This window comes from Labeo rohita, chromosome 24 (assembly GCF_022985175.1).
Source record: "Labeo rohita strain BAU-BD-2019 chromosome 24, IGBB_LRoh.1.0, whole genome shotgun sequence".
Lineage (NCBI taxonomy): Eukaryota > Metazoa > Chordata > Actinopteri > Cypriniformes > Cyprinidae > Labeo > Labeo rohita.
This window is the reverse complement of record NC_066892.1, coordinates 6,013,405-6,026,669: the sequence shown is the minus strand read 5'-3', so window position 1 is coordinate 6,026,669 and position 13,265 is coordinate 6,013,405. Positions and strand designations below refer to the sequence as shown.

The window sequence follows — 13,265 nt, the reverse complement described above, 5'->3', positions numbered from 1 at the left end:
CATCCATATCTGTCTATCTATCTATCTATCATCCATCTATCTATCCATCCATCCGTCTGTCTATCCGTCTGTCTATCTATCTCTGTCCATCCATCCATCCATCCATCCATCTATCCATCCATCTCTGTCCATCCGTCCTTCTATCCATCTGTCTGTCTATCCATCTATCCATCCATCCATGTATCTATCCATCTATCTGTCTGTCTATCTATCTATCCGTCTGTCTGTCTATCCATCTATCCATGGTCCATCCATCTATCCATCCATCTCTGTCCATCTGTCCATCCATCTATCCATCTGTCCATCTATCTATCTGTCCGTCCATCTATCTATCCATCTATCTGTCTATCCGTCTGTCTATCTATCTATCTGTCCGTCTATCTATCTATCTATCTATCTATCTATCTATCTATCTATCTATCTATCCGTCTGTCTATCTATCTATCTGTCCGTCAATCTATCTCTGTCCATCAGTCCTTCTATCCATCCGTCTATCCATCCGTTCGTCTGTCTATCTATCTATCTATCTATCTATCTATCTATCTATCTGTCCTTCTATCCGTCTGTCTATCTATCTGTCCATCCGTCCATCTCTCTATCTGTCCATCCGTCTATCCGTCTATCCGTTCGTCTGTCTGTCTGTCTATCTATCCGTTCGTCTGTCTGTCTGTCTATCCGTCCTTCTATCTATCTATCTGTCCTTCTATCCGTCTGTCTGTCTGTCTATCTATCTTTCCATCCGTCCATCTCTCTATCTGTCCATCCGTCTATCTATCCGTTCGTCTGTCTGTCTATCTATCCGTCCTTCTATCTATCTATCACAAATGATCATGAAAACAAAAGTTTCACAAGGCAATGACCCCCTTTTTCTTTTCAGAAAATGTTCAGATCTAGTTTCCTATAAGAGTTTGTCCTCATAAATATTTCAACTCACACATTTTTTTAAATTCCTGTGGCTTTGATCAACATTTTTTAATATCATCAAAGCCATAAAAATTATTATTAAATTACACCACACACCAGGCACCCTGCAACCCTAGTTTCACCGGCTTAATCTCACCTACTTTTCCTCTCCACCATTATTCATGGAGGTAGGTGTTAATTTAGGTCTTATGTAAAGTGTTGCAGTCAGACTCGGGAGGTTCGGTGTTATTCCAAGGCATTAACCCAAAGCTTTAGCAGCATAATAAGAATTAACATTTCATACGACTTTTTCACTGAGCATTACAGTAATTACTGGTACAAGCCATATTCTGAAATATTAGCAAAATTATACTACATTATTAAGAACCAAGACTATTGTACAACATTCAAAATGCACATTATGAGAGTCAAAATGATGATGACAGTTTCTTTCATTCACAGAACAACTATTTAAAAGTTCAAAGTTCCCAGCTCACAATTTTGCCACCTAATTTCAAATCACCATGCTTACAAATTGATTATTTTAACATCAAGAGAAACTCTTCCCCATATAAAACCACGGTACTTAATGAACAGATTCTTATTTGCCCGCTGGGTGTCTTCTGACACACTCTGAAAGAGTGCTCATTATTGACTCATTAATGAAAATCTTAATTAAGAACATCATTCACGGCACTGCCATTCAAATGTGTGCTTGTCTGTTATGAGAACGTCTAAATCTTCGTTTAACTTCTAGTTAAATGACGGCATTGCATGATGAACATTTATACATCTCAATGAAGTGGTAATTGGCTGTTTGTGTCTCAGAAAATGTACCCGCTGCAACTAATCACAGACACACATAAGAATCGCTCAGCGTAGCAAATTTGTAGTCTATTGTCTTTCTGTGCATACTGTTGGCATTTTTTGTGCATTTTGGATTTACTTCTGCCGTATAAACTAATTTAAACCACTCCTGGGTTACTTTCTCAGTGCATCGTAGATGTATCATAATCAAGGACATATAATTATGACAGGACACTTATCATTAATACAGACAATTTGCATAATCACATAATGCTCCCAATGTCATTTTCATATAGGATAATTATTATGATCATTACTGCGAGTCTGTTTCTTAGTACGGCTCATACTGATATATCCCAACAGCTAAACCAGAATGAAAATATCTAAAATCAAATTAAATTTAAAATGTCACCTGAAATCACCAATAGAACAATTTTCTGAAGAAAATGTGAGTTGGCAGCCACCTAGTAATGACACACCACTCTCCTCAACAAACCACACGATTAGAGGCATCATTCATGTTGGTAGCGTAAATGGTGTGGGACGAGTTATGCAATAAAGTTTAATAGGCTTAAGGATTTGATTCAAACTTCTCCAGACAGAACAGGTGTTTTTAGTTATGATGTTATGACTTAAGAAATTCAAGTGATCACTAATTAAACAGAAAGAGAGAGGAAGAGAGATGCACATATGCTCACTCATACACAGCATGTTTGGCAGCTCACCTTTGCCATCTTCTGGTTAAAAATAGTAAGAAAAAAGCAGTTTGAGATTGAGACTGTAGTATCCAAGACAATTTTCAATTATCTGATCTGACATTTTGCTATATAAACAGAGTATTTTTTTTTTTTTTCAGTTTAAAATTAAACAAGTCCTACAATGACCCGGGGTGATATTTGTAAAGGAGAGGGTTTTATCACTAAGTCTATTTCACAGTTGACCTGTCTTCCCTGAAAATCAAAAAGCTCTCTATAGCCAAAAAAATTGGTGGCTTGAGCTTTCTGAGCTCTAGAAAAAATGTTGAAAACTATAATTTTCAAAGAGCTGTAGGCACAAGTCACACTAATAATCAAACAACCTGCGTTTCCTCGATTCCACGTCATAATTCGCAAGCCATTTTACTTCTTTACTTCTGTTCTGAGTGAAACAAATGAGATAATTACTGAGAAGAAAGTATGATGTTATTGCTATAAATACTGTATAAATGCTACAGTGAAAGTATCTAAAGTAATTTCAGGATGTTTCCTATCATTTTAAATGATCAAAATGTATCTATAACAAAGGATTCTAAAAATATGGCGTCTTATAAAAAAATGCTCCTGTGGCTCAATTTGCCCCAGGATGCAGGTAAGTTGACCTGAGTCAAAGGGTAAGATGCATCGCCTGGGTGTAAACTGACCATCTAACTGAATCTGATTCAACCCATGTGAAATTTGAAAGGTAAAAACTAACAATCAAATTTTCTTTTTCAAAGAAATATCATATTTCTTATCCTAAAGCTAATGTAAACAACATAAAACCAGCCAAATTAAGTTTAAATTTTAATTTATAATTGTTTACATTTCTGCAACAATATGTTGAACACCAAAGTTGTAATATTCACAAAAACATATTAAGGAGTTTGTTGAGTAAAATTAAAGAAAAAACTGAATTAGAATGTTGTAATGAATGTCACTGAAACTAAGAAACATTTTAGCCAAAAGATTCAGTCGAACTGGCCATTAGAGGCTACAGGTGGAAAGATATACCTGATTACAATTTGATGAAAAGCATCTTCTGGTTCTTATCAGAGAAGGATTTGGTGCGCTTCTACACTATCCCTATCAAATAAACTACAAATAATATATATGATAAACTAAATCAGTTGTGTAATATCACATTAAAATACCAGTTTATACTTCAGAGATTTAACATAACTTCAGTGCCTTATGGTAGGGTAAGATACAATGCTGGCTCAATTTACCCCTCAGCATTTGGCTCACTTTGACGCATAGCTGCCATTTGGGTAAAAACGAGTTTGCTTACGAATTCAGTATTCGTGTAAATATTTAGATAAATGATTTGCATGGTTTTATACATTGCTAAATCACCAAAATGCATCATAAATATTTTTAGACCTGGATAAGTGTACTTTGATGTAACATCTATTATGCTAAATTTTAACTTTGACAAGCCAAAAACAGTTTTTAAAGCAAATGGGTGACTTCCACTCCTCCCGTGTGCTTCTTCTTTTCACAGTCTGGCAGAAATGATGGGTGGTTCCAAAACATATGGTCACATGACAGTAAAATTGTACATTTGGCAAGATACAGGAGGTGGGTCAACTTACCCACTGGCTCATCTTACCCCACTCTCCTCTACGTTGTGATGAAATACTGATTTGACTGATATTTTTACCTGTATATTATCGTAAAGCTTCCGATAAGAAAAAAAAAACAAAGAAAAAACAACAACACAATGTACAAAACAATCCTTCTAGCAACACAACAAACACAGCAACATTACAGTAATATTAATACTGAAGTCATCTATAACTAAGACGCAAGATGGCGCCACTTTTGTTTGTCTGAAAAGAGAAAGGGAGAGTCTACAAAAGCATGTCTCCACCACAGAATAAAAAAAATAATAATGATAGTGACTTTTTTAGAATTCAAAACGAGACAAACTCACACTTGCAAATTTATACTGTGAATTGTGAGAAATTGAGAGACACTGAACTCCCTATTACCCCTAAATAAACTGAAATTGATACAGGTCTAGAAAAAAAAATGAATTGCAATATGTGCATTCAGAATTCTGATGAAAAATGTCAGAATTGTGAGATGTAAAACTACAATTATGTGCTTATAGCACATTTAAACATTATGAGGATGGGAAAAATGTCAAAATTGTGAGAGAAAAAGCTGCAATTACCTTTCTTAGTTTTGTTCCTTGGTAGAAATAAACTTCTATACAAGTCCACAGTGTAATAGGAGTGACCTGAAAGTAGGGCCATGAACAACAGTGAATTATCAGGAAATACTGGATGGTGACCAATGACCAATCAAAGTAGTATTTCAAGGAGTTGTATAAAAAACATTTAACTGTAATTTGTGAAAAAACAGTAATCTTTACATTAAATAACATGAGACAAACGTCAGTAAGAAATCATCTTCTTATGACTACGATAACGCTTTGAAAACGACTGAGAGAAGAGTCTGTGCTGCAGGCAGTCAGGATTTACAGTTCCCATAAAGGAGAGGCGCGGAGCGAGACGTTTTCTGTGGCCTGTGTACAGTATCCTGTCTTATCTCCACCTCTCAAACTGCTCTCTCAGGATTCTGATGACAGTAAAGCAGCTCTCCTGTGCGAATTGAAGTGCCTTAATGCCTGCAATGGCATTTTAAAGCCATTTCAGGGAGACCGTGAATTTGCTATCATATGGGTTGAGACATTACGATGGCAGATTTGGCCGTAGCTAAAACTGACATTAATGCAGAATGGTGCACATTATTTGGATGTTTGTTTCAGACATATAAGGTCTAAGGTAAATGCTTTTAAATGCGTTTATTGATTTTGCACTTTGGGAACATTTAAGGCTTTCAAATCTACTCAGTTGTGCAGTTTTGTCTCCGGGAGGCCTCTTAATCGAGTTTGAGAACATAATAAACAGGTGAAATTTCATTTTATTCTCCTTTTTTTCATTTTCAAGAATAATATTGTTTATCCAGCAGCTATTTTAGTACATGCCATTTGAAGAAAAAAGGCAAATAAACAAAACAAACCATTTCGGCTGAAATACTCAAAGCTCTAGAGAAGCAGCTCTGAATTAAAGATGCAAAATTATGCAATTTTTGAAATGACATGTATGAAAAAATGTTAACTAGCAAAGGAAGGAAAAGCAATTGTCGCTATCACAGCTCATATCTGCACCTCTTCATCACTGCTGCCTGAAAGAGGATTGGAAATTTGCTTATAACTAGAAGAGAACAGAGAAACATCCACTGGCAAACTTTACCTAATCTTGCAGTACCTGCACAATGAATATTGAAATGACGTTCAGCCCAAAGGCTATTTTGCTTGGAAAATTAAATTATTACATGCTTGCCAATGTAGCCTGAAGCTGTGACAGTTTAGATTGCTCTAGATCAGTGGCTCTCAACCTTTATAACTCCAAGGTCTCCCTTTGTCAAAGTCGATTTTGGAATTAAGGCCCCCTACACAGACCGTGATTTTAGCTTGTGTAGTTTTGCTGAAAATAATGAAAAAAGGATGCTTTTTTCAAAATGCTTTTACCAGCATAATCTAGGCATGTCAGTACATTAAAATAATTCATTATAAGGAAAGGAAAAAACATACCTAAGAAAGCTGTAATGCGGTAGAAGTTATCAAAAAATATTATATTATATTATTTTATTTTATTTTATATTATATTACTATAAGGTTTTTTTTTTTGGATAAGTAGGTAAGATTTTATAATGTTTATGAAGTCTCTGATGCTCACTAAGACTTCTAATCAATTAATTTTAATATCTTAAAATGTTTCTTTAATATCTACAAATATTCCATCATTCTAGCTTTATAAATATTGATAACACTGCATAATATTAAACATAATTTTAAGACATTTTACATCACTCTTGGAAGTTTACTGTGGCCACCTAGTAGTAAAACAGGTAATACGGTTAGAAAACAACTTTTATTGAACTAAAACTGGGACAAACATACAAAGAGGAGTGTAGTCTGCCCAGAAAAATTGCATACTCTGAATTAAAATATTTCGTTTGGAATTCTAGTTTTAATATTGCTAGAAAGGTAGATGGAAGGGAAGTATTTTTAAGATAAAAAGTGGGTGAAAGTGAACTTAGAGCATCTTTGTGTCTGTCTGATGGCAAAAATTATAATGTTTCCATTACAGAATGTTGTCAAATTTGTGGTCGCCATGGAGACGGAAGCTGTGGAATTCTGTATTCTACAGCCATCTAGTGTCAGTATATGAGTGGGATCCAAAAATGACATGAATATGCTACCGGGGCATGTTGTCACATCATATGGGGTTAGCTGTCACAATGGAACCTGATTATTAAAGAATTGTTAAACATGTTTACGCATGTATGCATGTGTGTTTAATAATTTATACTATGTAGAGTTTATTTTTAAAAACATAACTCAGTTTTTTTTTTTTTACATTTTCAAAAATCACGTTGTTTTATTGTGTTAGTTGGCTGTATTTTTTAGTTATTTTTACTTCAAATTGAAATAACCTAACTCCAGTTTACTTGAGATGAATTGGAATGCACAATAAAAAAAAAACGTTTTTTTGAAAATGAAAAAAAAAAAAACAAACGGATACAAACATTACAAGATCATTTGAAAATAAATAATGTGATCATGTGCTTCAATAAATATGTGATGATTAAAAATAACTACTTAAAAAGTAAAATAAAATAAAAATAAATAAATAATACAAAATAAAATTAAAACAAACAACCAACGTATTTGTTTCAGTCCAATGCATTTAACCAGTAAACCTGTGAGCATAAAATCAGAAGTGAAAGTCGTATTTGCATGAGCAGGGTAGAAAGATTCTCCCGGAATAGAACAGCACTAGTGCCAGATGTTCACTGCCCCAAAGGGAGCGCAATTTTACATTCATAAATAAATGATGCATGCGACTCCTACCTGTCACAGGGGACTCAGATATGGCTTCATTCCCAGAAGAGAGCAGGACCTACTGGGAATCATCAGGATTGCCTGGCTTATGGGATTTCATCATGTGTTTGTCTGCAGACACACAGCTCTCCTGTCTCCCAGCATTATTTGAGGACGTTTAGGGTGGTTTTGCAGCTGCATGGACCATTCTGCTCACTTTCTTTAGCCCTCAGTCACCTCTGACACATTATGCACATACATATGGAGGAACAATGCAGAAAATAGATCAATTTTACTTTAACAGCTTTTATTCATTGCTTTGAACTCACAAAAAATTAAAATGCAAAAAAATTAATTAAAAATGAACACTGCAAAAACTAAAAGCAATTTCAAGCAAACTGAAACAGGGTGCACAAAATATTTGTGAGAGATTATAATGTGCTTGCAGTTAATGGATAAAATATTACATTTCTGAAGAAAATTGTTAGAATATATATATATATATTAATTATATATATAATTATCATCAATGCATGTGAAATGGACCCAAAATTGTTGAATGACTTATATATTTAGTATATACTGCCGTTCAAAAGTTTGGGATCAGTAATATTTTTAATGTTTCGAAGAACTCTCTTATGCTATTATGCTATTAAGTTATTTATTTAATCAAAAATACAGAAAAAAAGTATTATTATGAAATATTATTGCAATTTAAAATAACAGTTTCTATTTTAATATACTTTAAAATATAATGTGATGTAATCACATTGTGGATCATTACTCCTTCAGAAATCATTCTATTATGCCGATTTATTATCATTGTTGGAAGCAGTTGTGATGTTTTTTATTTTTTTGGAACCTGTGATACATTTTCAGAATTCTTTGATGAATAAAAAGTTAAAAAGAGCAGCATTTCAAAACAGAAATCTTTTCTAACAATATTAGTCTTTACTATAACTTTTTTTTTTATTAATTTAGCACAGCCTTGCTGAATAAAAGCATTAATTTCTTGTAAAGAAAGAAAAAAATGCTAACCCCAAACTTTGAATAGTAGTGTATATTGTTATGAAAGATTTATATTTTAAATAAATCCTGTTTTAGCATTTTATTCAAAGAGTCCTGAAAAAGTATCACAGCTTCCAAAAAAAAATAAAAATTAAGCAGCACAACTGTTTCCAACATTGATAATAAATCAGCTTATTAGAATGATTTCTGAAGGATCATGTGACACTGAATTCACATTTGTTCTCATATATTTTAATATTATAACACAATGACATCTATTCAAAATATTTTCAGTATTAAGAGACCTGCAGGTTTGTCGGGCTTTCATTAGAACTAAACATTTATTTTTCAGGATCCTACACAGTAAAAATGGTTACATAAATAGTAATTTAATAAATATCTAATATATAAAAATATATAAAATAATATAATAATATGTAATTTAAAAATGAAAATTAACTGATTTAATTCAAATCAAAAACATTATTTAACAGGACTAAAACAACCTGATCAATTTAACATAAATTGAGCTGTAATAGCTAAACTGGAAAACTTACAGTTTGCAAAAACATTAATACACACTAACTAAATCTATACTTAATAAAGTAAAATTACAGTTGGTAACACCAACAAAAGTCTTTTTTAAGAGTAAAATCTGTGGTCGGGTGTATAAACTGCTTAGGCTAGTCTGATTTGTTTAAAATTGTTTAATTTTATAATTATATAATATCATATAAAATATTCTTACATTCAAATTTAAATATTATTATTTACAAATACTATTGATATCATTGTAAAATAATATTAGATTATTAAACAGCAACATTAGCCTAATAAAAATACTTAAAAAAAACTATTATTATAAAATAATATTATAATAAATATTAATACAACTTTATTTGCCTTTATTTGAATATAAATAAAACTTTAATTACCTTATTTATTTATTCATGAATTACTGGTTGTTTCATTTCATAGCAGTACTAAAAACACTCTTTTTATAGGTTTTACAAATAAATAAATATATCAACTGACAGAAATATACACTAATTCTATACTTAATAAAGTAAAGTAGGTACACTGTAAAAAAACAATTTGTTGAGTCACCTTAAAATAATTTGTTACCTGGCTGCCTTAAAATTTTAAGTTTAGTCAACTCAGAAAAAGTTAATTCAGCTTGAAATGTTAAACTATACTAAGTGACAACTTAGATATTTGAGTTGATTCAACTTAAAATCATTTTACATGTGGACTCAAGAGAGGGCAGGATCGTTTTTTGTTTTTTTTCTTTTCTTTTTTTTCTTTCTTTGAGACTGGTCATAATTTTTTTAAGTCAGTTACAAAAAGGTAGATTACTATCATTTAAATCTAAAAAGACATCAGCTGCTAGTTGGTCAAACTAGTACTTAAAACAAAGTGGCTATTTCAGTCCCTCCTTACACGTTTTGAAATTTTTACTTTTTATTCAGAAATATTTCACCTTTATGATACACTTCAATCTTAAATCATTTAGAGAAGGTTGAAATATCTACTCTCAGGCCTAATAATAGACATATTTGAACGCTGTCCGCATGGAAACATATCCTATACCGCCCAACGTAAGCGTAGCATTTACGCCGCCGACAAGATAATTTGCATTAACAGAACTTTTTAACCTTAACAAGTCTTTATAACCTTGTCAGTTTAGTCTTTCATGCACAAGAGCAAATCTTTATGACAGCAAAGCTGACAACAACTATGTTTTGCATCATTCCCATCTGCATATTGGCCATTGGTATTCAAGGTAGGTAAAATAAGCAGTGCTTTATATGTTAATCAGATGTGCTGAAGAGATTTCTAACCATTTATTTATACAGGCTCAACTGGACAAGTGACTGTAACTCAAACTCCTCAAGTCTTAACTTTTCAACGTGATGAAACGGTCAAAATAAACTGCAAAACCAACTCACCTGTTGCTGACTGTTCTCTCTGGAGGAACTGTGTGTCCTGGTACCAGCAAAAACCTGGACACGCTCCCAAACTCCTCATTTATAACATACGTGACCGTCACTCAAACGTCCCATCGAGATTCAGTGGCAATGGCGCTCACACTGACTTCGATCTGACCATCAGTGGAGTGCAGACAGAAGATGAAGCACAATATTACTGTATGACCGCACACAAGATTAACAACAACTATGTGTTCACACAGTGATAAAGGGTCGTACAAAAACCTCCCTCAGTCTCCCTCACTAATACACACCACAGGTGCTGATGAGAGGGAAGTGAAACAACACAATAACACACTGACTGGTTATAGTACAATATAGGATTGAAAGATTAAAGATTATTTTAGATACAGTTTTAGAACTTTTATTAATTTAATCTGCCAGTGAAGCTGAAATCAAATCTAGACTAGATTATGCATTAGTGAATCTGGTTTAAATTACAGATCAAGTTTTCAGTGATATTTAATTATTCATGTTCCGTTTTTAATACTTTTTCACTCAGCTGAAACTTTTTTTTTTAATCACATTTAATTTACTCTAACATTTTTTTGTATTTTGGGCAAGCAAACATTAAAAGAAAATAAATTCTAAAAATAGACATTTTACTTTAAAAAGAAATTAACACCATTATGCACAACACCAATTATTAACAAATGAAACATAGTCTGTTATTGTCAGTCTAAATCCTGGCCAATTTGCTTTATAAAATATTATATAAAATATTCTGACATTAAAATCAAATATTATTAATTAGAAATATTATTAATATAATTGTAAAAACAATATTAGATTACTAAACAGCAACAGTAACAACAGTGAATAAAACGGGCTTAATAAAAATAACTAGATTGTTATTAAAAAAAACATAAATATGAATGCAACTTTAAATATTAATAACACTTTATTTACATTATTATTTATTTATTTTATAACTTAATTTAATAACCTATTTTATATGTGACTTTGTCATGTTTTAAAAGTGTTTTTTTATATACAAACCATGTTTGACTGTTTAATCAAACTATGAGATTTAAAGTGCTGTTACAAACTATAGAAAATTGTTACATATGAAAAAAAATATTATATATATATATATATATATATATAATTATTCTGTATGTCAATACTGTTGCATTAGGAGCAAATCTTTTTTTGCCTTTCATTATCCTTCATACTATTATTTTATTTTTTGATGTTGTGCACTGTTAAACAGGTTACAAAAATATCATTATATATATAGACTTTTATTTTAAGTTTCTTTATATTTAGTTAGTTATGTACACTAAATTTAATTACACATTTTTGTCGTTTCAGTGAAGATTACTTTCATGGAAACAGCATAATTTGCATTGTCATTTCAGTGGAGCAATACTGTCAGCTATATAATCCTGTGACTTTAACCTCATGACTATGACCTGCTTTTATCATAATCAAACCACAACAAAAATGGCATTTTTCATTTTTCTCACCATCTTTTCCATGTCACTGACTCTTTCTGTTCAAGGTAATATTCAGCTCTAGTCTCTTAATTTTCTTGTTACGCATTATGTGTTTGTACTTTGTGTCTTAATAATTGTATCATCATCAACAGATTCCAGTCAAGTGACTGTGACTGTGACTCAAAGCCCTTCGAAGAAGACTCTTGAATCAGGACAATCAGTTACAATAGCATGTAAAACCAGTCTTGATGTTGGTAACTGGTGCGGTGATAAATATTGTCTTAGTTGGTACCTCAAGAAACCGGGAGATGCTCCTAAACTGCTCATCTATCATGGAGATATCCGATATTCTTCCACCCCATCTCGATTTAGTGGAAGTGGATCTAGTAAAAATTTCCAGCTGGTCATCAGTGGAGCCCGTAATGAAGATAGTGGAGATTATTATTGCTTTGGTGACTTAGGTGGCCACAGATTCACACAGTGATAAAGACCCATACAAAAACCTTCTTCAAGAACCTGTTGATCAACTGCAGACACTGTGAGAGGAAGTGAAACATCAGTGGTGAAGCAAACAAACTTCATGTTTCAGTGAGTTAGGAAGAAAAAATAACCACAACAGTTTTATAACAAACAGTACCAAGAAAAAAATGGCATTAACCCAAAAAAGATACAGCTGTGTGGGTTTATTTCCTCGACGAACACCTGTGGTGCATTGGTTCTTTAGGAACCGACTCGGGGATCCGATTCCAAACGAATCTCTTATCGAATCGGCCAATGTAACAGACAAGTTTACGAAAACAAAAAGGCAACACATGAGGCCACTTACCATACTGGTGAATTGTGGACATGCTTGATTTAGTTTATTGCCATCCTTTAAGATTTGTTCAGTGATTCCAAGTCTTCCCTGGTGAAAAAAACAGCATATGCTGGTAGGTATGTTTTGATGCTGGTTTAAGCTGGTCCTTTGCTGGTTTATGCTGGTCCTTGACCAGCAACATGACCAGCAAAAACCAGCAAAGGACCTGCTTAAACCAGCTAAGGACCAGCATAAACCAGCAAAGGACCAGCTTAGACACGCAAACCGTATAAACAAGCGATTCCCCTAGTAATTCGAATCGCTGTTTCCGAATTTCGTGGGAATTTAGATACTTTAGACGTTTCGAGTTTTTGTAGAGCACTAATAACAAACAGAATAAGGCATGGTACGTACCCTGGCCGTGCACATTAAACGCACTGTTCACTCGTGGGCAATGGAATCATTCAGAATTTTTGTCACTCGATTCAGAGTAGTTCAAAAAACAATCGCACAACGTCGTTAGATGGGTGTGGTCATTTGTAAATTTTATGGATCTGGCTTCCGGTCTTATACACGTCCAGCTATTTTTAGCTGTACAAAACAGTCTGTTTTGCTGCTTGATGCAAATTGGCGTGTCTTACCATATAATTTTAATGTTTTATCTTAATTATGAGCACATTGGTTTGTAGTGCA

At 33.0% G+C, this 13,265-nt stretch overlaps 1 protein-coding gene and 2 gene segments (V, D, J or C); all 3 read left to right on the top strand.

The window, feature by feature from the left end:
- The window catches only part of yme1l1a (YME1-like 1a), a 416,634-nt gene that overhangs the window by 395,126 nt on the left and 8,243 nt on the right, over nt 1-13,265 (top strand). The gene's annotated exons all lie outside the window — the stretch shown is intronic.
- LOC127155847 (immunoglobulin kappa variable 4-1-like) lies at nt 10,044-10,547 on the top strand. The segment is given in 2 exon segments: nt 10,044-10,132; nt 10,206-10,547. Coding segments are annotated over 2 exon segments (408 nt in total).
- LOC127155848 (immunoglobulin kappa variable 1-12-like) lies at nt 11,762-12,366 on the top strand. The segment is given in 2 exon segments: nt 11,762-11,841; nt 11,929-12,366. Coding segments are annotated over 2 exon segments (390 nt in total).